Source organism: Drosophila subobscura, chromosome J (genome assembly GCF_008121235.1).
Source record: "Drosophila subobscura isolate 14011-0131.10 chromosome J, UCBerk_Dsub_1.0, whole genome shotgun sequence".
Lineage (NCBI taxonomy): Eukaryota > Metazoa > Arthropoda > Insecta > Diptera > Drosophilidae > Drosophila > Drosophila subobscura.
The window spans coordinates 18,616,219-18,643,635 of record NC_048532.1 but is presented as its reverse complement, the minus strand read 5'-3'; the positions used below and the strand labels follow the sequence as shown (position 1 = coordinate 18,643,635).

Genomic DNA, 27,417 nt, shown 5'->3' with positions numbered 1-27,417 from the left:
GAAATCTTGGAATCTGAATCAATGCAATTTCCTCTAGAATATATTCTTGACTTTAGATTTGCGATTCGAAGACTGCAATTATCTCTGCAAGCAATATTCAGCTTTTTTCAAAGGAAATTCAAGTAAGAAACACTCAAGAAATATTCACCAAATGATCTTTCAAATGATCTAGAGCTTACTCCAGTAGAATTTGAAGGTGAAATACTCTCTAAAATTATAAGGAAAACCCTCTTGAAGATCTCTCCTAGTGCAACTCCTTTTTTCTCAATGATTCAAGTTATGTTTTCCATAGAAAACTAACATCTAATTATCTCCTTCGACAGTTCTTTGTGGAGTTCAACTCCAAGCTTGTCACATAGCCAAGCGGCCTTTAGTCTTTGCAGTTATATATTTATGCCAACACAGCTATTGTGTCTTTGCTTTGCAGCGTGCAAATGTGGCAGCTGTCAGCAGCTGCAATCCAGCGGTTAGAATGGGGCAACACATAGCAGAGGTGCTGGCGGCAAAGCGAAACATGCAAAAATTGCGGCAAAGCTCTTAGAGAATTCCAAAAATGACAATCTTAAAACTAAGAGATGCTCCCCCTTTGCCCTGTTCGGATACCGACTTTCAAGTTGATGAATCGCTGTCCCCGCGACTTGAGTTCGCTGAAGGTGAGAATAATGTTGGACCAGGTGGCCTGGAGGAACTGCAACTTGTGCTCGTCTGGGGTTTGCTGGAGCTGCCGCTGCATGTGATCCAGCTGACTAGAGAGCTCGTTGGCCTGCTCAAAGAATTCAATCAGCAGGGAGACATGATCGACGCGTTTCAGCACCAGATCCTTGAGTTCGATCCAGTGTTTGTGCAGGGATTCGGCCTTGGAGTCGACATCGTAGCGCTGCTGCGGACTCAGCGACTCCAAATGGACTTTGATGGACTCCAGGAGTAGATTGATGAGTTCTCCTTTGATCTGGAAAGGGTTTAGCGTTACTTTGAGTACAGTTTGTGTTGAGTTTTGCTTTACTTACCTCCAAATCCTGCATTAGTTCGTGATGCTGCAGCAGAAACTGCTTCGATTGTTGCAAATTCCGACCCATGTCCACGCTCTGTTGCAGATGCAATTGCCCAGAGGCACGCAGCCAGGCGAGCAGTTCGTTGTGTTGTGTGAGGAACTCGCTGAGGGCACGCTGCACCTTCTGCTGATCCTCGCTGCTGTGCGCACAGATGCCCTCGATGTAGGCCTTGCGATTCTCCAACTCATCGAGGACCCGCTTCACGCCCTGCGTCTCGGGCTGAGTGCGTCCCACCTCGTCGAGAATGCCATAGCCGAGACGCAGTGGCTCCTCGGTGAAGCTGCGCACATCGCGCTCCACTTTGGCGAACATGGCATAGCTCTCGGGGGAGTTCGGCGGCAGCTTAACGCTCGCCAGCTCCAGTTCGAGCTTCTCCAGAACGCTCAGCGTGTGCTCGGCCTTGGCAAAGAACTCCCGTGACTGGTGCAGCCAGTGCTCCCGCTGATCCACGAGATCCAGGTGCTCGGTGCAGCCACTGAGCACCGCATAGGCACGGGCACATGCCTCATCGCCCGCGAAGATGCCCGCCGACTGGACCTTCTCCTTGGCTCGCGTGATCTTCAGTGCACGATCGCGCAGCAGCAGCGCCTGCTGTTTCCACTCTCTGTAGCGGGCCAACATCTCATTCGCCGTGTGCTCGCACTCGCCCAGGCTGTACATTGTGTTGAGCTCCATCCGCGCCTTTTGCAGCGCCGCCTCCAGATCGATGAGCTCTCGTCCGAGCAGCCCCAGGGCCAGGCACTGCTCCATTTGTGTCTTGCGCGTCTGCCAAGCGAGCTCTAGGTCGTTCCTTCGATCGTGCAGCGCCTCCAGCCACTGTTGCACTTGGTGCACGGCCCTCGTGGCATCCCGCTTGATGTGCTCGGGTCGTGTGTCGAGTGTCTCCAGCTTTTCCAGCTCCTCCAGCTGCGAGAGCAACTCATTGCCGTCCTTCAGGGCAGCCATTACACCCGTGAGCATGTCGATCCGCAGCTGCTTGAATCTGTTGAGGAACTCCTGCACGCGTGGCACTTCCAACGGCTGCAACGTCTCGCTGCAGGCCATCTCCAGCTGGTCCATGCGCCGGAAGCACTGTGTCATTTTGTCATGGAACTGTGTGCACAGCAGCAGAATGTGTTGCCGATCCTGCAGCAGGTTCAATATGTCCTGCCAGATGATGTTCAATGTGTCCGCCATGGCATTGACTAGCTCCGAGCTGATCCTTTTGCTGGCCAGCAATTTGTCCGCCTTCTGCACAAACTCATCCATGGGTCCAGGCAGGCTCTAAAGAGGAGGTTTTAAGTTGGGGATTCTCGAAGGTTTATCTGCGGCTTACCTGTAGATTTCGGAGCGTTTCATCGTGCTCCCTTTGCATGCGCACCGACTCCTCGAGATTGTCGCCCAGCGATGTGATCTTTGGCTCCAGCTCGACGACTTTTATGTAGATCTTCTCGGGACTCTGCAAAGGGTTGTAGAAGATGATGAAATGATGTAGAAAACTGCGAGATGTAGGTGAGTTTTAGCTGAGTTTTGCTCCCACTAGTTTCTGCTCAAGGAATTTTCTGTTCGCTCTGTTTTTGAGTCACGTTCTGGGACTCTGTTCCTGGTCTCCCAGCCAGCAGCAGCTCTCGTGTGTGTCTCTGCATTTCTCATTCATGAAAACTTGTCGCCAAAAACCTGCTTAGGAGCATAATCGACAATGCTGCACAGCAGCTTCTAATTTTGGTCAGGAACCACCAACACTCGTGGCACTGGCAGTCTCTCTCTCTCTCCCTCTTTCTTCTTGTGTTCTGTTTGATTGCAATGAAGGTCAACATTGGCTGTTTATGGTAATGGCATCCGTTAGGTTTTTCCTGTTGGGATGAGCATGTGTCGATACATGGCACAGAGACCAGAACAGAGCACACAAAGCGCTGGAAAGTGCCACATGCCACAGCAGCCAGCAGCAAAAGATACAGAACTTTGCTTCCACTGCTGCTGTCTCGGCTTCCAGTTTTTGGCATTTTCCAGCCAGTGAAAGCCGCTTGCGTGGGTGAACATTTTTATAGTTTTTTCCCCCTAAATCGATTAACAATTTAAGATACTTTGTGTCTCTGTCCCAAGGGTCTGCCATTGGTTTTAATGATCTAAATGAGCGACAATCAATCAACAAACGATTAAAATAAATGCTGCGCCAATCAGATCATAGATCATTCTGTCGCTGAAGTCACTGACTCAATGCTACGTGAGTGAGTTTTCAATATGCAAAATGATAATTTTCCTATAAACTTTGAATAAATTAAAGCTAAAAAGTGGGGTACAGACGTCTAACTGAAATATGAACCATAAATGGCATGACATCACGACGTACAGTAAACAGCCCGGCCATAACGAGACGTCTTTATATCTACTTTTATGCATTACTCGTAAAGCATTATGCATATGGCAGGCGCCTGTTCCGTGCCCCGGTGAATCTGAATTTGAATCATATTTCAAGTGTGCACGCACCGTGCCGTTAAGACTGCATTTTCGAAGACATTTTGAGGGAAGACACACAGGCGGGCACTTGTGCAATTCTCCAAGTATGAGGCGGAAGTAGCAGAGACTTTCGTCGATGATATAATGCCCCACAGCAGCGGGTCTCTAACAACAAACTTCGCTCAATCGGGCGGGGAATAAGTTCAAGCGGGGAACAAGATCAAGCGGGGGGGCCAGAAGGAGGCGGAGGAGGCAGAAGGTCTGTCGTCCACTTTCAGAGGCGCTTAACTCCAAACACGTTTTTGGCTTTTAAATTAATACTTTGTGGCAGCGGATGGAACACGATTCCGATATGAAATTACCTTCGTTCTGCCACTGCCCCTCTTTCGCACTCCCTCTCGGCTCAGCCTCGTTCTTATCGTTTTGTATGAAATCATTGCGCATTTTTATGGAGCGCCGCAAATGCCCCACAATGCCGCCGCCGCCGCCGCTCTTTCATTACGAACCTGCCCTGCCCGCTCGACCCCCCAAACCATTGGCCGTCCGGGCCACACGTAATCCGTGAGTGGCCGCCCGATCCGATCGTTGATTTAATTGGGGAATTGCAATTTATGCGAAGGCGTTGGCTTGATTTTTCAGGATTTATGCGCCGGATCTAGAGGCAAAGGAAAATTGTGCCCGTGTAGCAGGATTCTTCTTCTGTTTGTGTGGGAAAAACTACTTAATTATGGATTTTAGATGCATCTTAATATTTTGCAAGCCATTCACAGCATTCGGAAATGTTTTCTGTAGATATTTTGGGTTAGCTTTTGGAGGATTATCCGTAGGGTCTGCTAAGAATGCATTTTACATTCCCCAAAATCGCATTTAATCATTTTGCAGGCACAAATCAAATCTCCGTTTAAGAGCAAAAGTGAAATAAATTTGTAATTAATTTCCAATTCAGAGTTTAGAGTTCAACAACCGAACCTTGACCCAATATTTGCATACATTTTTGTGTGCAAATGAAATGAGTGTTCATCAAAAAATAAATGAGCAAATGAACAACTGAACACACAGCACGCAAATGAGTGTCTCTCTGTCTGTCTGTTTTTTGGTGGCAAGAGCGAACCGTTTTTATGCTCTCGATTAAAGGTAAAAGCTAATTGAATACATGATTGAATACATGGCTCATTAAAGTGACATAAATCAAATGTTTGTCTCCCTGCCTGTCTGTCTGTTTATAGAGTGAAATGTCTGCACATAAAAAGTCTCTACAAATATCAGGCCAAAAACTAATAAAAGTTCCTATTAACATCAACATTTGCATGTGTCGTGTGTGTGTGTGTGTGTGTGAGCAAATACTCATCGTGGCAGCATTAATGTATTGTACAAATACGAGCAGAGAATATGCAAATGTATTTCGAGTATTTACTTTTCCCCCTGCACCCGCACTGCTGCTCCTCACGCTCTGACGCGCGTTCCATTAAAGCCCGCCCCGACTTGATTTTGTCATAAAACAAAGCACAACACAAAGCAACACATAAATGTAGTGTGCTGTGCTTGTGCTGCTGCTGTTGATGTTCTATTAACAAAAGGTTAGTGCTGGCCTTTTCGCTTCGTTCTCAGATCATCATCATCGGCGCGTCATCATCCATCACATTCGCGACGCATCGCACGGCATGGTGTGGCCTGGCATTTGTGTGCTTTAACAAGTGATGTCAGACTTTTGAGTTCTATAAATATATATCGTAATAAACTTGGTACAACGAATTTCACTCGGGACTCGGTTCGGTTTTTTTGGGCCTTTTTGTAGGTCGCACTTTCCCAGGCCACTCTCGCGATTATGGGCGATGCAATTTAAATTTCAATTTAATTCGCAACAAAAAACTAAAGAGAAAAAAACGAGATAATTTCTATAATTGTTTTTACAAATTGTTGGCCACGAACTAGCAGTAGGAGGTGGAGTCGTCTCTGGCGCTGCACACAGAGAGCGCAGCGCGACTTTCATTGAACGTTTATCGGCGAATATCAGTTTTCATGTAAACATGCAATATATTTCGCGTCTCTAACTCAGCAAAAAAAACGTGCCCCACCGCCTTGTGTCTTGCGCGGAGTGCCGTGTGCCTTGTGTCTTGTGTCTTGTGCCTCTTCCATCTGCAGATCTGCTGCTGCTGCCGCTGCGCCTGCGCCTTCGCCTGTGCGCGGTAATTACAGCAGCTGGCTGTGGCGAAATTTATGCCCCACTGGAGGCAGATCCACCTCCTCCTTGACTCCGACTCCGACCCGTTTCCCGTTTGCTTATCAATCAGTGCGTGCCAAACTGTTTTGTCAGTTTTTCGCTAAGTAGCAGCTGTGCATTAAAACCACTACCGAAAGAGACAGCAGACGGCACATATGAATGCCCCAAGCCATGGCTTAAGATGGTCTTTCCCGTACAGAGCCCCCAATCGGATCAGAGATCCCCATCCAGCCAGCTACGACTGCGTCTGCGCATAGAATACATTATTTTTTAGCGCTTGGAAATTGTTGACATTCCCCACTGGCACCATCGGCCAGCACCAACTGTAGCTGCAGAGCTCCCAGCTCCTCCAGCTCTCGGTACGTCGGTTAGGGCTGGAATTTTTCAATTACTGATAAGATTTACAGCCCCATTCACGGGTGACACGACATCAAGAGAGGATGTTGGATGTGTTTTACATTGGCATAAACAGTGACTGAGAGATGGTTTGGGTGCTCCTCAGAGGATGGTTTTAAGTTGCAGAAATTGAGATGGAATTTTTTTACATTTTTGGGAATGGAATTTGAGTACCCTCTGGTTGGATTTTAATAGATTTTCGGTTAAGCATTTGGTATATTGCAAATATTTGAACGTGAAATGGGAATATTCAGATGATTTTAAATGCATTTTGGATGGCAGATTTAAAGGATTGAAATGGAAGGTCATTAATATTTGAAACTAAACTAAACTTTGATGCTGCCAAATGGTAATATTTATATAAAATCGTAGGAATTGCAGTACTAGTATTTGGTGTAGTATTTTCTGACCAATTAGTAATCAATATCCTTCCTAAAATCTCACTGCTTTCCACATTCCCTTGGCTGTGCTTTACTGTGAAGATTTCCTGTGGGCGCATTTATGTTCCAGGGAAAATACCAAGACACGCCCCCGCACCATAAACTCCTCACAGCAAAGAGGCCATAAATCACAGTGACAAATCACAAAAAGCAGTGACTTGATTGCAACCCTGTGACGTGGAGTGTCCTGCCTGCCCCTCAGCCCCATGCGAACACGTCTTGGCGGCACTGTGCCTGTGCCTGTGTGTTTGTGTTTTGTGAGAGGAATGCGCAAGCTTTTCCATGCGTAAATTTATATGCCTGCCAGGCGTCGTAAACATTTCTTTTAGCCGCCGCACGGCTTTCTCAGCTCTCGCTCTCTCCCTGTCTTTGTGCCTTGCCTCTCTTTCGTTTGGCAGTGCGCAGCTGCAGCCGTTTCACCCACGCCAGGCCCAAAGCCAAAGCACATAACTCTTACACAAAGAGACAGACAGACAGAGGAGACAGACGACACACTGACGGACGGACGGATGGACGGACAGTGCCGTGCATAAGTACACGCTCATATGTCTAAGCAATTTATGAGTGAAAAGCTGTGTGCGACTTTTACAAATGCGAAAATGCCATAAATTCAATTAGAGTTTTCCATCGGCTATGCCTGGCTTTTCTTCGATTGCAAATCAGAGCATATCGTCCGCCCGAAAAGCAGGTCGTCTGTTGCGCCCCAATTCCGGCCTTCACTCCTGCCTCCACCAAAGAGTCAAATTAGTTGCGCGCATTTGATTCAATTAAAGTTTTTTTCGGGTGTGAGGCGGGACGGAGCTGGAAAACTCATGCCGTGGCACACGCAGGGAAAAACTATTTATTTAGAGAGCATTTATGTAAATCTTCTCCAAGCCTTTGATGTTTTTTTGCTGCTTAGGTTTTTTCTCCATTTAATTGGCTTTGCGTCCATTTTGGCCAGCATTAGGCGGAACCATAAAACGAAACAAATTTTGTAACCAGGCCAAGAAGCAGAAGAAGAAGGAGAAAAAGAATCCACATTCCATTTGCGCCGTCTCTTGGAAGAAACACTTGTAAATATTTTCGATGTTGCATCAACAAACATTGTAATCGAGTGAGTTTTTTGCGTCAGAGATGAATGTGGATCTGTGGGGCTGGTCACTGATTTTTGTTAATCAAAAAAAGGGGGAAAGAAGGGGAGGAGGATTATGTAAATCATGTCAACATGTGGGCAAAGGGATTTAATGGGGTTCTTTTTATGTTGCTCAAGGCAGTAAAGTTTCTAGTAAAACATTTTGCTGACTAGAAAATTCATTGAGGAATGGAAAGGAATGGGCGGAATGAGCGGAATGGATGGGTTGGATGGAGTAGTAGTATTTTTCATTCTTTGTATGCTTCAATGAGATCTTGCCACACATCTCCAATTATCTATAAACAACTCAATTATCGTGCAACATATTGTGTAGAATTTGTGAGGCAGCAGCGTACAGTGAAAGCTACTTTGGCGGAACGGCCGGCTACACCCTCAACCCATCCATCACTCAATTGGAAATCGTGTGTGAGCTTTCACTATGGAACGAAGAATGGCAGAGACTAGAGAGGGTAGAAATTCCGCTGTCAGTTTTCAATATCTCCATCAACCATCATAGAATTGTTAGCTGTAGAATAAATCACCGAAGACATGCTTTTAGTTCACATTTCAAGACCAAGTTCCCCACTGAAATATTCACCACAAACTGCGCTCATAAATATCTGCCGGACCACAGCAGGATCAAAACTTTTTGAAAGACTCTCCGACACACCACTTAACATTCCAAATCTTACGAGTAATATCGAAACTTTAGTCTGGCAGTTGAACAAAGAAAACCAAGCCGAAACTTTGTTATTATTCTCTGTATAATATGAGCCCCTCTACCCCGTCCCATAATGAAAGGAAACTTTTGACATATTTGCATAGTTTTAAGCACACACACACAAGGAGTTTTCAGAGGGGGGTTGAGGTGGGGAGTAGTTCCTTCTTTAATCCTATGCAGCAGCAACATAAATTTTCAACGAGCAAGCGCATCCGGTAGCCCCTGCCCCTGCCCCTGCCACATAACCCCACTGGAAGAACCACTGGAGGAACCGCCGCCTCCCACATGGAATTTATAACAATAACAGAAACTGAGCTCATCGAAATATATATTCTTTTCTCATATGTTTCTTTGTGTTTCACTTGTGCTTCATTTTTTTTTGGATATTGTTACTTTTTGTTTTTGTTGTTGTACATCTGTTTGCTTTTGTTTGTGTGGTGGGGTATATTGTGTATTTATTTTCCAGCGCTTTTGTTGTTTCTTTTTTCAGTTTTAATTTTTTTTTCGGCTCTGCTCCGCTGCTAATTTGTTTACCTGAGAGAGCGCGTGATATTCCCCCCCAATTTATACAGATCTGTGTGTCCCTCTCCTCTATGGCTCTGTGACTCTTGTTTTTGCTTGTTTTGGGACCCGAATAACACATCCAACAGGTAAGAAAAATGTTTATTTTGCTGCTGTGCGCCGACATATCAATGAAAAATGTTGCCTGGAATGAGCGGAAATTTAGAATTTGATCTAAATTTACATTTTTTGGGGTCGCTGAATTTGAATTTTCATGGAAATGGTCGAAAAAACGTGTTGAAAGAATGGAAACAAAATGTTTCTGCATAATTTGCAGACGCGTTAGAAAACAACAACATAAGCCAGGGAGAGCTATCAGATGTTGCGGCTAGTGGATACCCTGTTATTGGATATATTATGGGATGTTAAATCACTTTTCCTTCCCCTTTAAATTCCCTAAAATTCAACGCTTCTTTCCCCAAATGTTGAAGTTCCTGCATCTACCTTTTGGGCGCCGAAACATCAACTTATTTTATGCCACATAAACCTCTCTTGGAACCCATCATACCCTCGCTCCACGCCAATTACCCATGGCTACAAAAAGTAGCAGAAATAAATTGTAAATCAAATCGAAATGTTTAACACATGGAGCGCACTCTCGGGCACCACTCGAGCATGGGGCAGACGCGGCAAGGCATTATGTACGTATAGTAAATTCTGTGTGGCGAAAAAAAGTGGCACAAAGTGTGCAGAGCACACAGAAATTTCAATGGCTATCGCTGCTTGAATGAACAGAAAAGAAAGAAAAGAAGGCGAGAGGGCGCCGTAGAGTTGGAGATCTCAAAAAACATAACCAAACAAAGCCCATGCTGCCAATAATTATTGAATGGAGGAGTGGAATGGAGTCGAGTGTTGGCTGTTGTTGTTTTTCTGTTACGTGCAGGAGGGCATGCAACTTGTAGCGCTTCTTCGCCTCTCCATCAGCTTCGAATGTTTCTCAATTTCAAGTTCGAGACACAAAAACAAAAGCAATTTCTTCTCTGAGTTGTGGTTTTGGATCCCTCCAGACAGGTAGCAGCTGCGCCTAATTGTTGAAAGTATCTTTCGTGTCTTGTGGCAGAGATACATTTCTTTTTGTCACGTTTACTATGTTTTAGTCTCTCTCTCTGTCCCTCTTTTTGGATCCGTTCTGTGGCTGTGTGTTCTGTGTGATGTCAGACAACCTTGAACCTTTTTAATGTTGTTTTTCAAATATTTATAACTGGCATCCACAATCCACAACTTTTGCTTTCGTTGTTCGTTGTCGGCGTTTGGGGTCGCTAATTGGCGCGGAAATTGTGCTGCCTGGGCCTGACTGCTGCGAAGCCGGTTTAAACAATCATCGAACTGTAAACCAGTTTTGGGCATTAGACACCCATGAATTTTTCAGTGTTAAAGTCAAATGTTTGTCTTACGGCGGGCAGGCTGGCCGGCCGTGCGGGGGGTTATGTAGAGCATTCCACAGGCTAATGGCAAATAACAGCCCAGCTCGTAATTATTATATATATTTTTCAATTAAATGATTGAATGATTGTGCTGCTCTGATTTGACATCTGTTTGGTGTTTAGTTATCGTTGAGAAATTATGTTTATGATAAGATAATTGATTGATAGTTGGGCGATGCTGATAGGCATGGACAGCTAATGGGTGTTTTTGGGTTGCATTTTCTATTTGTTTTTCATTGATTTGATGGCAAGTTGTTGCACTTTTGTGGGGTGCACATAATAATGCATATTTTCGTGTATTTTTAGGTGGAAATATATTTATGCTGAGCATTTTTAAGAGCTTCTGGGCGAATTAGGTAATTTTTTTACTGCTGACATTTTGTCATAGAAGCGACAGAAATTGTCTCTTGTTAGAGGAATTTTATTTATTTTATTTGAAATATAAAATCTTTAGCTTCTATCCCTACAGTTGCAGCAAATACTCTTTGAAATATCAACTCCCTCAACTCCTCAACGTCTGCGACTCTTTTATTTGTAATCTGAACACCAAATCGTAGCAATATCTGCCAGTCAATAGTTCATCTAGACTCTGAATTTATGCCTTCATCTATGAATTTTCCACAAGGGAAAGGTAGCCCCACATCTATGTAGATGTCCTCCCAGATCTCCTTTCGCATTTTGCTGCATTTTGCACAGAGACACTTTAAGAGCTTTCTCTCTATCTCGTATCTGTTGCCAGTTGGCCTGCAAACACCTCTCCCGTATCTAGATATATGTATCTCCACATATATTCCCCATTTCTTGGTCTCCTTTTCTCGAGTGTGTGTGTGTGTGTGTCTGTTTGTTTCTGTAAGTACAACTCACTTGTAGGAGCGCTATCACCAGCTGGATGGGTCCACAGCGGACGACAACCGTGCCAATGGTTGTGGCACGCAGCGAGGGGGCGGCAGAAGCGGTGGCGGTGCCAGTGGTTGTGCCTGTGGACAGGGCCTGGCTTGGAGTTGGCGATGATGATGACATTGTTGCTGAATAATTGAAGGCGTCTAGCTGCGACGGGGACGGATGGGACTGCTGTGACTGCTGTGATAGCTGTGACTGGAGCTGTGGCTGTAGATGTGACTGCGACTGCGACTGGATCTGGCGACTCGAGGAGGCAGCCGAATAGAGCGAAGACATCGATGAGTCTAGGGTTTGGCGGCGTTCCATGGCGGCTAACTGTTTTTAGTGATGGAAGCGAGAGCGGGTGGTGGTGCTGCTTGTTGTTGGGCTCTTCGTCTGGGCTGGGATGAGGTATGGTTGGGGACGCGGGACTCCTCGACTCGGAACTCCTCTTGTTGTCGGCTTAGCGGCTACGTGTAGTATTTTGTGTGTGGGCGTTTATAATCTTTCTCGTTTTGGGTCGGTTGCTTCTTTCTTTTATTTTTTTGTTTTGTTTCGATTCGCTCTCTCTCTCTCTCTCTCTTCAGTTTATTTTTTATTGTTTTAGCTTGTTGTACATTTTGAACTCTACACGGAACACGAAAGACACGAGCGAGTTAGATTGAGGGAGACGCGTTTCGTTTTGTTTTCTGGGGTTTTGTTCGGGTATTTTGTTTTTTTGGTGGGTTAGTTATGGGGTTTTCGTTCGCGGATTTGCTTGTCGTTCGAGTTATAGCTAGTAGATATATCTATTATACATATATTATTTGTAGTTCCTTTTATTCTTCTGTTCGATTTGTGTCTTGCTCTTTCGTTGCGAGCGCTATCAACGCCGGCGATCGTCTGACTATGGGGCTCTACAGCTCCGGTACTCGCATCAAATTTTGAGCAAAATTGCGAATCGGCACGACTATGACTTCATGCTCTGCTCTCTCTGGGAAGATCTCTCGTTTTGTCTGTTTATTATTGTACAGGCAGCACAACAATTGCTATATATACCTACGATCCACTATATAGCGAGAGATCTTTGCATATTGAGCCTGAGCCTGAGAATAATTGCCTTTGATGCGTGTGCACAAAAGAACACAAAAGTGCTCGTGCTCGTGCTCTCTCTCCCTCTCCCACTGATGACAATGCTCGATTTGTGCTTATTTTTAAACACGTAAAACTATTGAGTAATTTGCTGTTGTTCTAGCCTAGATACGATTGATTCCTCGCGAGATAAATTCGCACACGGATGTGCGTCAAAAAAGATACATTCTGCATTGATGGATGTGCCAATTTGCATTGGCAGCGAATCAACCATCATAGTCGTCACCGATTGTTCCTTTGCTTTCCATCTTTTGGATAGATATGGTTTATATTATTTTTGACTAAATTACGAATTCGCCATGGAGGGGGGACTCTGCCCTGAGGCTGCAGCCAGCTGCTGCTGCTGCTGTTGCCGCCTCGATTAGGTAATTTTTTTTTTGGTTTTCTCTCAATTTTTAATAGCCGCCTGGCTCTGGCCGCTGGGCGTAATGTAAACTATTTTAATTGTACTTTTCCTCAATTCTATAAATAAATATTTTTGTTTTTGGTGGCTAGAAAACTTTGAAACGTTTACACTAACAATTTGTTGGCGTTGTGCCTTTGTTTTTGTCCAAAAAGAAGCATTTTATGGAGCATTTAGATACATGATTCAGTTTGGGTAAGAATTTTTGAACTTTGGGCACCAGAAAACACAACTTTCAGATCTTTCACCGCCTTGTGACTCACTGCAATGCTTTGCATAAAAGATTTTGAAGGGAACCTGAGAGCAAATCGTTTCCAAATCTACAAAATCAGCTAATGACTCAAAATCACGTCTCTGTTCGGCAAGTTTTAGGCCAAGCATAAATTTGTTTGGCTTTTCAACGAATTTTGCAAATGTATTTTCTTTAATAATGTTTCGAAATACATTTCGCTTTTCGCATTTCTATGTCAACATTTCTATTTTGCGCATATTATTTGTTTGGGCATAGACGATTTTACGCTTTGAGGGTCGTCCACCAACTAGATTTCTGACAGCAACAACAATAAATTTAGAACAAAATTTGTGGCTTTCGAGACGACACAAAAAAAACTAGCGCCAAGAATTTTGAATGGCAATATACAATATATGCTTGGGTAAATTATGGCTTATTAAAGGTCTTTTAGTTTTTATTGTTGTTGTTTTTTTTCACGCAAATCTCTTGTTAGTTGTTGTTGGGTTGCTTATTTCCTTTAATTTAATTTACATAGATTTGTTTTTATATTCGCAAAGTGTGGAAATGATGTGATCACATCGGGAGTGAAGAGTAAAAAACGCGCGCGTGCCGCCTGCCGAACAACCGTACGACGCAAACTTCGGACCAAGACTGACCAAGTCTTTGCAGTCTGCCAGCAGCCACCCAGCGGCAGGCCTGATCGCAGGCGAGAGCGCCACAACGGTGGATCTGAGCGCCAGAAGCACATGGAGAGCAGCGCCACAACAGATGGGAACTATAACCGATTCGCTCAGTTGCAATAATTCTTTGCGCTGCTCTCTCTCTCTCTCTCTCTCTGTTGCTTGCTCTCTTGGCGCTCGCTAAGCTGAGTTTATGGAAAAAGCCGGCTCGGGCCTTGGGTGCGCTGGGTGGTGTGAGAATGCCAGAGAGTGAGAGAGGCAGAGCGTAAGAGATCGGGAGAGGGGCAGGCGACATAAATAAACAAGTGCTCTTGGCATTCGGTGCGTCGTTAATTCATGATTTCAATTTTTAATGCCCTGCGCCCGGCTTTTCAGCAATTACAATACCAACATAAAAGGTGCAGAGAGGGAGCGCAAAACATACAGAGAGAGTCGTACTTTTGGTGCCCTGTAGAGGGGCGATTGCTGCTTTGGTTGTGGGAACTTTAGCCAAAAGGGAAGAAGCAATTGTGAGAGGAGGATCTTCTCTTTGCTGTTCCACTGAGTAAGGGGAATTCCTTTGCACCCAACTTATATACCCTCACAAGCAGAGGGTACCAACAACTACATTCTGCTCAAGTGCCGCTTTGGGTACTTTAATAATATAGCAAAACAGAAAAGAAGAGAAAAGATGCGAGAGTAAAAGGCAACGCAACAACCTGACTGCAACGCGTCATAATATACGATAGAAGGGGAGGCGGGGGAAAGGGTACGGGAACGGCCCTGAAATGACGGACCAACCGACCGCCCGCATTCTGAGAAATTCAGGCAGCCCCCTCTCTCTCCCTATGATTTGGCCCACACTCTAGTCCACTTTATTGAAGTATTTTCCGCTACTTGAGAGCATCTCAAAATGCGTTTGCTGCAGCGGCAGGGGACTCTTCAAGCTGGACTTTAGCTTGCAGCTCGTTCGTGCCACACATTGCATGTGGCACAGCTGCAGCAATCATTGATTCTTTCGCCAGCTGCCTCATTATCTTATGAAATCATTCTGTCTTTCTCCTCACGAAATCTGATCAAATTGTGTGAAAATTATCCCAAAAATACTCAAAGATCTTTCACTTTTTGTAGATGATTTCGCTCTGAAGAGGATCGCTTGTCGTTTCTTTTTCATAAGTAGATTTCTTTCACACTCGAAACAGCACACAACAAACATTCATACTTGATAATTTTATTTATTTCTTTTTAATTGAAATTAATGAGGCACTTGAGGCAGTCACAGTGCCACAGAGCGCCTGGCTCCCCCATCCAGAATAGAATCTTCTTCCCCTTATCAAATGTTTTCGATACGTAACCCCTTCTGACAGCGGTGGCCGGCCACCCCTCTTGACAGCTCGCATTTCACATAATTGAAATCACTTGAGGGACAGACCCCAGGAACCGCCTCAAATGCTTAGAAAGCGATGAGGCGGGGGCCACCCACTTCGACAAAAGATCTCTAATGATGTGGGGTTAAAAATAGTACGAAAGAGCGCCAAAGGGTTAATGAAGAGATCAATTTTCTGCAGAGAATAACAGCCTACAAGTATGCAACAACAAGTTAATGTTTTTCATTGAGGAAAAACTGAACTAAAATATTCAGCAAAATAAATATTTTCCGCTTTACTTACTTGTCAAAACATGTTATTGAAAACCCTTAAATATTAGCTGAAATTTGAGGCTAAAAATATTATTATTGACAAGCATTCCAATTGATTAGTTTTATTTTTTTTTGTGGGTGGTAAAACATTCATCAAATATTCATATTAATTGCACTGTATTTGTTGTGACTAAATGGGAAAGAGAACTATCAATAAATATAAATGGTTTTGTTTATTAATAATTTATGGAAATAATGGCAACAATTTTGACTTGTTGGAGTGAAATACCCATCCATTATACAAAATTTTCATTTAATTTTTGGGTAAATTTAATTTTTGTTGCAGCATTTTGGAATTCTCTAATTTTGCCAAAGCCTTAAACTAAAATTCAACTAAAATCATAAATAAATACAAGAAAATAAAAGGAAAAGTCATGCAAAACAAACAAAAACGAAAGGGAAAAAACGCATTTGAGCTCATGAGCAAAAATACATTTAGAGAGAGGAAAAAATCATCAAAAATAAGAGACGCCAACTAATTTTTGTGGTAATTAATGGCAAGCATTTTTCGGGGCAGCAAATGGCGCGTATTAATGGGTGGGACAGACAGACAGCTGGATGTCTGTGGGTACTAGAGGAATCCCTTGATCGTTTGTTTTGTTATGTTCTCGTAGTATTTACTGCGCCTCCAGGAGGCTGGCGGTTTCGGTTCGTTGGGGTTAGTGGAATCTGGATCAAAAGCGGCAGCAGAGGCAGCAGATGCAGCGGCAGCGGAGGATGCACACCTCGTGGCACTCACCTCCGGCGTGTGGGCAGTGGATGAGCGTGGACCCAGCTCTGTGGTGATGCCTGTGGCCAGGCTAAAGCCTTCCATTTCGCTGTCCGATTCGATGGCTTGGGGCAGGGGCAGTGGCAGCAGATAGTCGTGCTGCTGCTGCTCCTCATCCGGTGTGGGTGTGACACTCTGACTATGCAACTCGGCCACATCCACCACACTATCCTGATCCTCGCTCTTGAGCGTCTGCTGCTGCCGGGCGGAGAAGTAACTCAGCTCGGAGCTGTCAAAGGACATGTTCACGGGCGATGGCGGCAGTTCGGGTATCTCAAAGGTGCTCAGCGTGGACTCGTCCGCCTCATCAAAGGAGTTCTTGGCGGAGCCAATGTAGGAGGCCGTTTGGAAGGAGGATGAGTGCGAATTGGGTGTAAAGTTGCCCTCGGAGGCAGTGGCAAAGGATTCATCCTCCGTGGAGCGCGATTGCCAGTCCTGGAAAGCAAAATTAGATTAGTTTTTCTCTTATTAGAAAATCCTTTTCCCTTACTTCAATGCTGCCCAATTTCTTGTGGGCGCCACTGCCGCCATTCGTTGTGGACATGCCAGGGCCACCGCCAACTGCCTGCTCCTGCTGTTGTACATCCCGTATGACGGCATCCAGGGACTCGGCCACCTCGGCTATGGCGCCCAGCTTGTGGGAGATGGCAGCGCAGGCCAGCTCATTGCTCCCCGTGGGCACAATCCTCAAAGTGGCTGCTGGCGTGGATTCCCCGGTGACTTCGCTGCCACTGGCGCTGCTGGTGCGTCCGCTGTCGTGGAGTAGGGGACTGGGGCTGCTGTCCAGCGGTAGTTCATCGGCCACAACACTGAAATCACCAGAGAGACGTTGGTTATCAGGGGAGGGGGAGGGTGCTGCTGCTGCTCCCGAATCCAACGAGGCAGTGCGTGAGTGCGAGGGCGTTGGCTCCTCCGTTTCGTTGTCGTTGTCGTCCGTGTAGTCGCTCTGGGGATACGTTTCGCTGTCATTTCGTATGAGCGCTTTGATCTTGTCCAAACTCTTGAGGGGCTGCCCCTGGTCATCGTGTTCCTCCTCCCTTTCGGACTCCTCTTCGGATTCCTCAAAGATTATGTCACGTTCGATGGAGGCTTTGGCTATCTTTGTCTTGACACTCGAAGTGCTGGCCGTCTCATCGTCATCGTCTTCATCCTCATCATCCTCTGCGGCATCTTCGCTGCTCAGCTCCGGGAGCCTGCTGGCCGCATTGATGGCTTCCAGGAGATTGCTGAGCTCCTGGCTGGAGCCGCTGAGGACATCCCCATTGGCCAGATCCTCCTCTTCGCTGGCCAAAGGAGCGGCAGTACTTCTTTCAGTTTCGTTTTCAGTTTGCGTCTCACTTTCTGGCAGCTCTACCACATCGGGCGCTTCATCTACCACAATGCTGGGCACTTCCGGTCGAGTCGGAGCAATCCCCTGCTGCTGCTCCTCCTCTTCCCCATCGCCCTTTGATTTGGCAAACAAATTACGAAATCGAGCAAACATATTCGGGGTTTCGGGTTCGCTGTGTCTGGGCTGCTGTGGCGCCTCTGGCTGGGCGGTACAATTAGTTTGACGTAATGCACGGGAACACGCGTTTGGCTCGAGGCCAGTGTGGTGGCACAAGGGGAAGATGTGTCTCTCTCTCTCTCTCTCTCTCTCTCTTTAACTGATAATTGTAGTCTCCAATTATTCACTTTGCCAGGATTAGCATGGGAGATTGGTGGAGAGAGCGAGAGCTACCCATGAAGACACTTCTATAATTATCACTTTCCTCACTTTTGACCCACTTCGTGGCGCATCTTCTCCAGCCGTCAAAATTCTCTAAATATTCTTCCCGTTTATATATATAATATATATGTACTATCTAGTATTCTGTGTGGCTGAGTGTTTCATTAATTTGACAACCTGACAGTTGCTCGCGCGCCTTCACAACGTTTTTTCCCGCCTCGCACAGATCGCCGAAGAAAAGCGAACGCTGAACCGCACTGGACCACGCACTTAAATAGACTACTGCTGGGATCGCTCTTTTTCGGGTTTCCCACTTAGTTCTTATAGATCTTTTAGTCTCTATGTATATATATTTTTAGTAGTTGTTGTTGTTATACTTATTTGTTGGCGGTGGTGCGTCGCTTGACATTTGTTTTATTCTGTCAAAAATGTATTTTAGATTTTTCTTTGTGCATTTAGTGGGTTACTTAGGAATTGTTGTGGGGTTTGAGCATTATCTCTGTTGTTTCTGGTAGATGAAACTTATTTTACTTTTGTTTAAGTCGGTTTTAAATACTTTTTTAAGAAAGTTTTTGAAATTATCTTCAATTTTCAGCTGTTTTCTTGCCGTTTATGATGGAAATTTCAACTCTAAATTTATTAGAGCATTCACATTTCGTTCCTTTTTGCTTGATTGAACATCCAATTTGTCATTTCTTTTAGTTTTATGTCTTACAGCTTATTAGCTTTTAGTTGTTTTTGCTGTGGTTTTGTTTTTCTCTTGCGAACTCGTGGGATTTGAGTGGAAATCTTTGCGCTTTTCCATAGTTTATATGCACAACGCTTTTTCCTGCAGAGATTTATGCGTTGAGCATAATGAATGAGCCGCTGGCATGCTCAAAGTCCACTGTCCAGGCACTCACGCAACTTCTGCAAGGTGGAGAGAGAAAAAAGTGTGTAGAGGGGAACACTCACCTTTTGCCTGTGAGGGCATCCAAGACAAACGGCTCCTTCAGTCGCTTCTTTAGCAGCCTACCCAGCCGCACCATGCGCCCCACCTCCACGAGCAGTTGCTCCCTGGCGAGCAGGTGTCGCTGCAGCCGCGGCGGCAGCTCCCCCAATGAGGGACCGCCCTGTGACAGTTCCGCCTCCGTTTCGGCCTCGGCATCGCTGCTGATGCCACTGCTGCTGCGATTGTGCTGCTGTCGCTGCTGCTGCTGCAGCTGCGCGGAAAGTTCCTTCGTCAGCAGCGGTCGGAGTTCCCTCAGCTGGCGGTAGTAGGCCTCGACGCTGCGATGGAACACGGCCGAGACGCGCAGGCGGGTCATTTGCTCCTGAGCAATGGACTGTAGGCTGTGCCAGGTGTGCTGCAGCTGGTGGGAGATGTTCTCGGGCTCACATTCGTTGCCGCTTTCAGTCGCATTTTGTTCCAGCTTGCAGCAGAGACGCAAAGTCTGGGAGGCCTCCACCAATTGGCAGCCATAGTTGTAGATGCTCTGAAACGGGAGGGGGGAGAGGAGAATATTTAAATTAAATTAAATCTTTAAATACGTAAATAATAAAATAAAAAAATATTAAAAAGTTATTGCAAATAGTAGAAAATACTCTAAATATCAAATGAAGCAAATTTTCAAACAATTTTAATAATTTTTAATACAATAAATTTACTAAATATTTTTCGTTCAAATACCAGAACCGGACACACCGTCGTTGGTCAAAACTTGCCTTGTATCCCCCTCTGCCTGTCTCTTTCTCTCTCTCGCTCTCATTTCTCTTGAAAGCTTTTCCTCCCAAAAAAAAAACAAGCCCAAAAAGAAGAGAGAAAAACAACAACTCACTCGACCGGTTTCCTCGAACCCCTGCAGCTCGTCCTTCTGCAGCTGGATCTCGTGTATGTTGCAGCCGACATGGGAGTGACACCGCAACAAGACCGCATAGAGCTCGCCCAGCCAGTCGCGGGCCCGCCGCGCGTCCTCCTCGTACGCATGGATGTGGGTCACCTGCTCCAAGGTGAGCCGCTGCAGCGCCAGCCGCTGGCCGCACACCTGATGTCTGGTGCGGCTGGCATCGAGTTGGCGTCGCAGTCGGGCAATATCGGGGCTGTAGTCCAGCTGGAGGTCACGGCCCAGGGCGTCTTTCACCGGCATGGCCAACATGTCGCTGAGCTTCTCGCCTTCGCGCACAAGTTCGCGTTCGATGTTGCCTGTGTGGGAGTTCGATTGATGTTCGATCGTTGTGTGATGTTCGATGTTGGATACCACTCACCCAACATGTTTTGGTTCGTCTTCAGCTGCAGAAGCAGCTGCTCCGCTTCGTGCCACTCCAGGGAGCGGCTGTCCACCTCCACCACATGGTTCCCGGTGGTCAGCAGCTCCTCAAAGTGTTCCAGCAGTCGGTGGTACCTCAAGGCAGTCATTAGGACGTTTCTCCTTCGCTCCAGTCGCTTGGCAAAGGAGCGGCACACAAACTGCATAAAGTCGCGTTGGGAGATCAGATCCTGCACCTGTACGCCCTGTCGATCTTCGGCAAAACGCTCGATTTTGTACAGTAGCTCGGCATAGCAGCCGTAGGTGTCGCGGCATTCGAGCTCCAGCTGATCGTGGGCGGAGCGGAGGCTCTCGCACACCCGAACATCCCCACCCACGCTGCGCTGTCGGCCCAGCAGCTGCTCCGCCTGCTGCAGGATCCAATTCGTGACAAAGGCCACACCCTCCTCGAGTGTGCCCCGTTCGCGTGCCTCCCGCAGCGAACGCAGCAGCTCCAGCCAGGCGGTGCGTATCGCCGTTTGCTTCTTCTCGATTTCGTTGAGCCGCAGCTCGATGCGGGTCCGCTCGCAGCACAGATCCGGCGGCAGCGGGGGACCTCTCTGCGCAGGTGGAGGGGCAGGGGCTGTTGTCTCGAGTGCAACAGGTGCGGCCGCTTGTGGCACTGTGGACTGCGGCTCGTAGACCTCGTTGAAGCGCGCCAAGATCGCGTTACCTAAACAATGGGACGAAAGAGAGAGAGAGAAAGAAATGTATCTTGTGGCACTCTGGGGCTCCCATTGAGGTGGAATCTCTGCCGTGGAATCTTTCTATCGCTGTTCACACACAAAAGTGAAACCTCTCATTTCATTCTGTAGCGATTGGATTGTGGCATGTGCCACCATTTCGTTGCGCATCAACGACTTTTGTGGCTTTAAGTGAAAGGTCACGTTTTGTCGCTGTCTCTGTGTCTGTGTCTGTTTCATTGTTTTCTGCCAGACAGACCCACGCACTCACACGAGTCCCCCTCATTCCTGCTGCCAGAACTCGGTTAAAGTTGTTGAAGTTAAAGTCGAAGCACTGTCCAACACACTTAAAGATGATCGCAAACCGCAAAAAGCACGAAACAAAAATAACTCAAAGAAGCCAAAAAAAGGAGTAAGGAATTCCCTGCCCTGGAATTTTATGAAAAAGTATCAATTTATCGTGTATTTTCAAGGGCAACAACTGCTTGAAGCGACTTTTCAATTATTTTTAGACATGTTTAACCTTTTTTCTACATTTAAGGCGTTTCCATCTGCCTGAAGATTCAAGAACTCCAATAAAAGGTCTAATAATTTGATAAGAAAAAGGCAATTAATTAACATTAATTATCCGGATAATTATCCGCACAAAAATTATACAAATATCCTGAGAACTACAACTGGGTTTCATTTATTCAAAACAACTTTTCCAATAAATTCTCCATCCAAATGACAAAAATATAAACTTATTGAGAGATAAATTCTTCAGAATTGCTGAAACCGAACTTCCTGGAAACATTTAAATAAATCTTCATATATTTCCTTAAAAGTAAATTCCAATTCAAGGAGAGTCATTCACCGCAAGAATTTGTTAAGATTATTCCCTAAATATTCTCACAAAAAAATTACTTCTAAGAAACCAAAAATCCCAAAAGTTTGAGAGGCCTTTAAGCCTGTCCCTTGTCACATTTTGAATATTATTGATCACGTTTCTTTATCTCCATTCAGACCTTCTGTAGGCCTCAAATCTAGTGGCATTATTTCAATGTTATTCAGTGTCGTTAAGCCAACCCACAAGCAAAAAAAAAAATGAAACAAACAAAAAGCTAAAACAAACGCGAAAAACGGGTTTGCCAAACGTGGTGGAGCACATTTCTAATTGAAAATACACTCAAAATTCAATGATTTACTTGTCACATATGTGTCTCAGCCTATCTACCTCTCTCGCTCCCTGTCTCTGCGTCTCTCCTTGCCTCTATTTCTGTCTCTGCCTCTCCATCAAGCAACACGTTTCGAGGGCACTTTGAATTATGTTAATTGCTCGACGTTGCTGTTAAAAACAAATGACTTGAGCCACAAACTCGATTCGTAACAGCGCGATTCCAAATTTGATTCGAAATTAAACTCCAACTCGTAGAACGCGACTCACCCATGTCGATGGCTGCCTCGATGCTGCTTTGTACTCGGGCGTGCAATTGGGCGCACTTCTTCAGCTCCACATCCGCTTCCGTTGGTCGCATCGCCTTGTTGCCCCGCAGCAATGTCAGCACCTGTTCCATGCCTGCCAGTGTCTGGACATGCGATTTGGTGAATTCATCAATGGACTGTGCATAAGTAGAGAAAAGGAATTTTAATAGACTCAAACCAATGGAATTTGCGGCACTTGCCTTGCGCTGTTGCAGCCACAGATCGTAGTTGAATTGCAGTGTGCCGCCCAGTTCCTCGGGCAGATTGTGAGGATCAATGAATTTTGTCAGACGTGATTTGGATAACACCAAAGGCTATGGATGGAAGAGGGAATTATATTACTTCCTTTGGCTTTTCTGGGTGTCAGACTTTACCTCTCCCTTGGTCTGCGATTTGGCGCACGGCTCCACATGCTTCTCCCAGAATCCCTCCGCCCTGACTAGATACAGATCCACACTGATGTCGCCACCAAAGAGGTTGTAGATCTGACGCACCTGCTGGCGACTGATCCGACTGCTGCTCTCCTGGGCATTCACGATCACGCAGACTCCATTCTGCAACACCGAAGCGCTGAAAGCAACAAAGATTGGATGGAAGATTGGGGTTACAATGGAGAAGATCCGCAGCTAAATGCTTCATTAGGCTGCCAGTGGAGTTTCCTTTTAATTGGAGAGTCTAAAGATCTCTGTTGACCCAATGTTTGGTGGCTGATCGATCACGATCAATATATCCATAATTCATAAGGCTTTTCGTCTGTCTCTTTCTGTTTGATTGCTGCCTCGTAAAATTTAACAATTTGCTTGTTTTTCAGGTGAAAACAAAAGAGGGGCGTTGCTCTAAACGGCCTACCTAAACGATGGTAGCAGGGGGGAAGCAAGGGGAGATACTTTAAGTTGGTTTTTTGATTGATTGCCGCTGACTACATTTTGCTTTCCCTCTTTACAGATTACACGGAAATCGAAATATGCAGCAGGAAAATGTAAGTGGAGAATTTTTATTTATGATCACAAAATATTTATTTAAATAAGAATAATTTTTCGAGTGGATTTTGGGAATTTTGTACTTAAATTTTCGAAGAAAATATCTGTTGAAAACTAACTTGAGGCAAGCCAGAAAAAGTCTCTAAAGGAAAACGCCTCCACAGCATTCAAATCTATTAATTATCAATCAATCATCAAAGACATTCCCCTGCTATGACATTTTAACAAGCTTCGCCCCAAATTGTCTTACAAAAGAGCATTCCGCAGTCGGCCTTTCAGGCAGTTTTACCTTGAAGACAGTTCCGCTGAATGCCAAACAATGCCGAGCAGCTTTTAAACATTGACTTAGCCAGATAACTCTCAGTGACACTTTGCATATAAATAACCAGATATTGTCGAGCCTACAGACCCATCCCTAATCAAAAGTAATGAACGAGAGTTGGTAGAAAAAAAAGAAAACGTATTTCATCCGCGGGTTATTTGCATATTTCGGCCATATGCTAATTAGTTGTCGCGGCGGCATTTCCACTTGGCCTCTGTTCTTTCTGTAACTCTGTTCTGTAATTCCCGATATTCTCACCTGAGCGAACGCTTGAGATAGTCGAGAGTCAGCTGTAGATAGCGACGATTCCACAGTTGTAGATCGTTGAAGGCATTCACCACGAATATGATGCGCTGCTGGCGATCGAAGCCGCCGGTTAGATAGGCGCTGCGCGTCTGCAGGGCATTCAACACGTCCTCCTCCATGGCTTCCAGGGATTACGTTCTTCGGGTTGATGTTGATGCTGATGCGGATGATGTTCGGGATTGTCGGGATGAGGCGGCTTCTCTTGAATTGTTAATTGAAGCTTTTGTGTCTCATTGCTACGATACGTGTGCATATAGGAAAATGCTGTTTAAGATTTTCTTTTTGTTTGCTGGAAAATTAATACAAGTCACAGTTATGTGAGGTTGCCTCTGCTGCACAATGCTGCTGCACATTTTCAAATGCCGCGCGACTTTGTTGGGGAACACGTTTGACAAGTTGCAGCTGCCTGAAGTTTGAAGACGGAGTCAGAGCCAAAGCCAGAGCCAGAGCCAGTCTCTCCACATGATTTTCACTATTTTCATGTTAGTTTAAGAGTTTTTGTTGTAGTTTGTTGTTTACATGCCCTAACAAAGGTGGGTAATTGTGTTATAAAGAGAAGCTTGAGGATGCAGTGGAATTATGTCTGTAAGTCTTGTGGGAACATAGACAATGATTAGCTTTGAAATTGTTCATTCAAATCGGGAATCAAAATTTACAGCTGGGATGCAAATTAATGCAAATTTGATTTAAAATCGAAATAATATATTATCGGTCGTTAACCTATCGTTCTCTCTATAGAATCACATCAGAAACTTGACATAATCTTTTGCTAATTTTATTTAAACAAAAAAAATTGTTCATAACTTTTTTTATGATCATTTCCCCAAAGTGTATTCCCAACTTCGTTGCCCCAATTGCTAATTTTTTGCTGGTCCAGTCTCCTCTCTCTATCTCCTTCTGCCTCTCTGAGACTAATGGAAAAATTCCATTTTAGCGCATGAGTATTTTGACACAAATTGAAGTAAAATTTTTTTTCTATGCCAGAGAGCGGATAGACCCAAGGCAGGCAGTCAGCAGCAGCAGCAGCGGCAGTTTGAACTTAATTTCCCGGCTGATAAGGGGCGCGGCATGTACTCAAACGCAACACACACACACACCCATGCCATACATAGTAGAATGAGAGAAGGCGAGAGAGAGAGAGAGCTGATGAGAGTGCAGTAATTCTTTCACTTGAATGTACGTACGGTCGTGTAGTGCAACAACAAAAATCCTGTTTGCTTGAAAGTCCGTCTATCTTACAGTTATGCGTAAGTGGTCTCTCCTGCTACAGAGCCAGACACAGACCCGACCCGACCCTCTCAGTCGCTTGCACAGTCTTTATCTCCTTTTCTCCCTCTTACAAACTTGCTCCGCTTTTTTTATGTTCTATGCCTGTTCGAGCAATTTGCACTGCTTTGGTTCGATGGAATGGAGTTGGAATGGGACTTGGGGTTGGGTTGGGTTTGATGAAGTGGCAGCAGCAGCGTAGCAACCTGTTCCTTTGGATAGCTTTTAGGAGAGGAAGCTGTAATAATTGTCATAGCTGTAGATAGGTAGCGGTTTTCCCTCTCTCTCTCTGCCATGGCACCATCTATATGCCACTTCCACTGCTGCTACTGCAGCTTCTTCCACTTGTCCCCCCACTCCACGCCTCTTCCGCATTGAATTTCAATTAATGGCATAAAGGCCTGGGCAAAAAAAAATGAATACCTTGCAGAAGCAACTTTCCGGCATGAGCATGAACATATTTTTCTGGTTTCAAATGTCAGTCTAAAAATTACTTGCAAATAAATATGGAATGGAAGAGTTATGTTTGGCTGTCTATGTGAGGATTCAGCAGAAAAAGAATCACAAAACGAAGTAGCAGAAATCATGTAGGAATGCTCATGGCTCATGGAGGAGAATATTTATGCTATGGGATACCCATTATTCACATTTATTGCTTGGAAGATTCGCTAATTGAAAGTTTACTTTGAGTTGGGTTGATGGGTGGTAAAATACGGCAAGAAGATTTCAGATAGTGATGGAAAAACGCTTTGTATGAGCAACTGAAGGAATTATATTCCAGAAACTCCTTTTCTCTGCTCTGTTGTACCCTGAAACTATATACCCCTAGAGTACCCTCCACACATTGGGCATTGAAAAAAGGGGTAGCTGAAAATTGCGACCCCCGCAGGGCAGGTAATGCTCCGCTTTGCGCCAACTTTGAAGCGGTAACGGGGCACACCTTTTCGGCTCCAACTGCGTCTACCTCTATGTCTGTGGATGCTGCTGCGGCTGCTGCTGCTTGTGGCACGTAAAAATGCTACTAAAATAGACAGAACAGCAGCAACAACAATCAACCGTTTGAGTTTCGTTTCTGTTTTGTTTTCTTTCAATTTGGTAAACTTTCTTGAGAACTTTTTTTTCTTTCCTCTCTCTCTCTCTCTCTCTCTCTCTCTCTCTCTCTCTCCTTAGATGACGACGGGCGGACTGCGACTTTGACGTTGACTCTTCGGGGCAGCTTTTATTTTGTTTTATGATATGACGATAAGATCTATGCGGGGCAGGCGAAAATGAACAACGGCAAACGGGCTGTTAAATTAATTGAAAAGTTCAACTGGCAGCAGCAACAACACCAGCAACATCGGCAACAACAAAAAGTCATTAACATTTCTCCACAAAATTTGTTTTAACAGCTGACAAATGTTTTTTTGGTTTCCAAATGAGTTTTGCAGTTCATTCCCATCGCCTTATTCTTGGGTTGTATTTTGTAATTTGACTTGAATTATGTTCAAAGTTTCGCGTAAATGAGTTCTCCAAGAACTCTTCCTTATCGATTCTTGATTCTTGATACTCGATTTGCCCGACGAGTTATGGTTGCTGTTGTTGTCTTACTTTCGAATTCCCAAACGGATTAATTTTTATTACGAGTATCTCCAGCGTACCGCACCGCAACCGCAAAACCGCTCGCAATCATCCGCCACGACCGTCCGCACAATTCACGCGTTCAACTTGAAGTTCGAGCCGCGTTTTTAGCTGGAACTGCGGCTGCGTGAAAAGCTCAAGCGGAACTTGGTCTGAGTTGGGTTCGAACTCGAGCTGAGCTGGGTTCATTCGTTGTGGTTTGAGCTGGTTCGCCTGGTTGCAGTTCGAGTTGGTCGCGTGTCAGCTGTTTTTTGTTGTTTCTCTGCATATCAATTGGGTACGTTTGTTTTTGCTGCTGCTGCTTGCCCCTCCACCCGCTGATCCGGCTGATTACTTGCACGTTTTGCCCTTTTTTATGGGCCGCCACACAAAACCTGTTCGCATGTGTTGGTTCAACTGCAATTGGAGTTGGGGTTGGGGCGTCTGGAGTTTCTTTTCCGCCAAGTGCGCAAAATTAAAACAAAACATGCGTTTTGTTCGTTGATGGAGATATCGGAGATTCTGTGGCCGCTCTCTCCACCTACTTCCTTCCCCTCTATCTTACGCGCAGTATCTGTTTGGCTCTCACTTCTTCTTGTTTTTATGGATATGCTGGATTTTATGTTGAATGGGTAATCAATATTTCAATGAAAATTTATGGTTACAA

The 27,417-nt window shown here is 45.2% G+C and overlaps 1 protein-coding gene across 7 annotated transcripts in view; it reads right to left on the bottom strand.

The window, feature by feature from the left end:
* LOC117893117 (titin-like) overlaps positions 1 to 26,869 on the bottom strand; it is a 133,749-nt gene extending 106,880 nt beyond the window's left edge. For 2 of the 7 annotated variants that reach the window (XM_034799561.1, XM_034799562.1), the window contains exons 1-4: positions 11,230 to 12,087; positions 2,368 to 2,490; positions 1,008 to 2,315; positions 608 to 949 (exon numbers count right to left, since the gene is read on the bottom strand). In XM_034799561.1, the coding sequence (XP_034655452.1) occupies positions 608 to 949; positions 1,008 to 2,315; positions 2,368 to 2,490; positions 11,230 to 11,571 (2,115 nt within the window). In that variant the 5' untranslated portion in view covers positions 11,572 to 12,087. Of the gene's footprint in view, positions 1 to 607; positions 950 to 1,007; positions 2,316 to 2,367; positions 2,491 to 11,229; positions 16,573 to 16,627; positions 16,947 to 18,799; positions 19,321 to 19,662; positions 20,028 to 20,089; positions 20,804 to 22,239; positions 22,415 to 22,477; positions 22,592 to 22,651; positions 22,848 to 23,837; positions 24,175 to 26,741 lie in introns of those variants that run through there. The other 5 variants (XM_034799559.1, XM_034799557.1, XM_034799563.1 and 2 more) reach the window with 5 other exon arrangements.
* Positions 26,870 to 27,417: the final 548 nt, after the last annotated feature.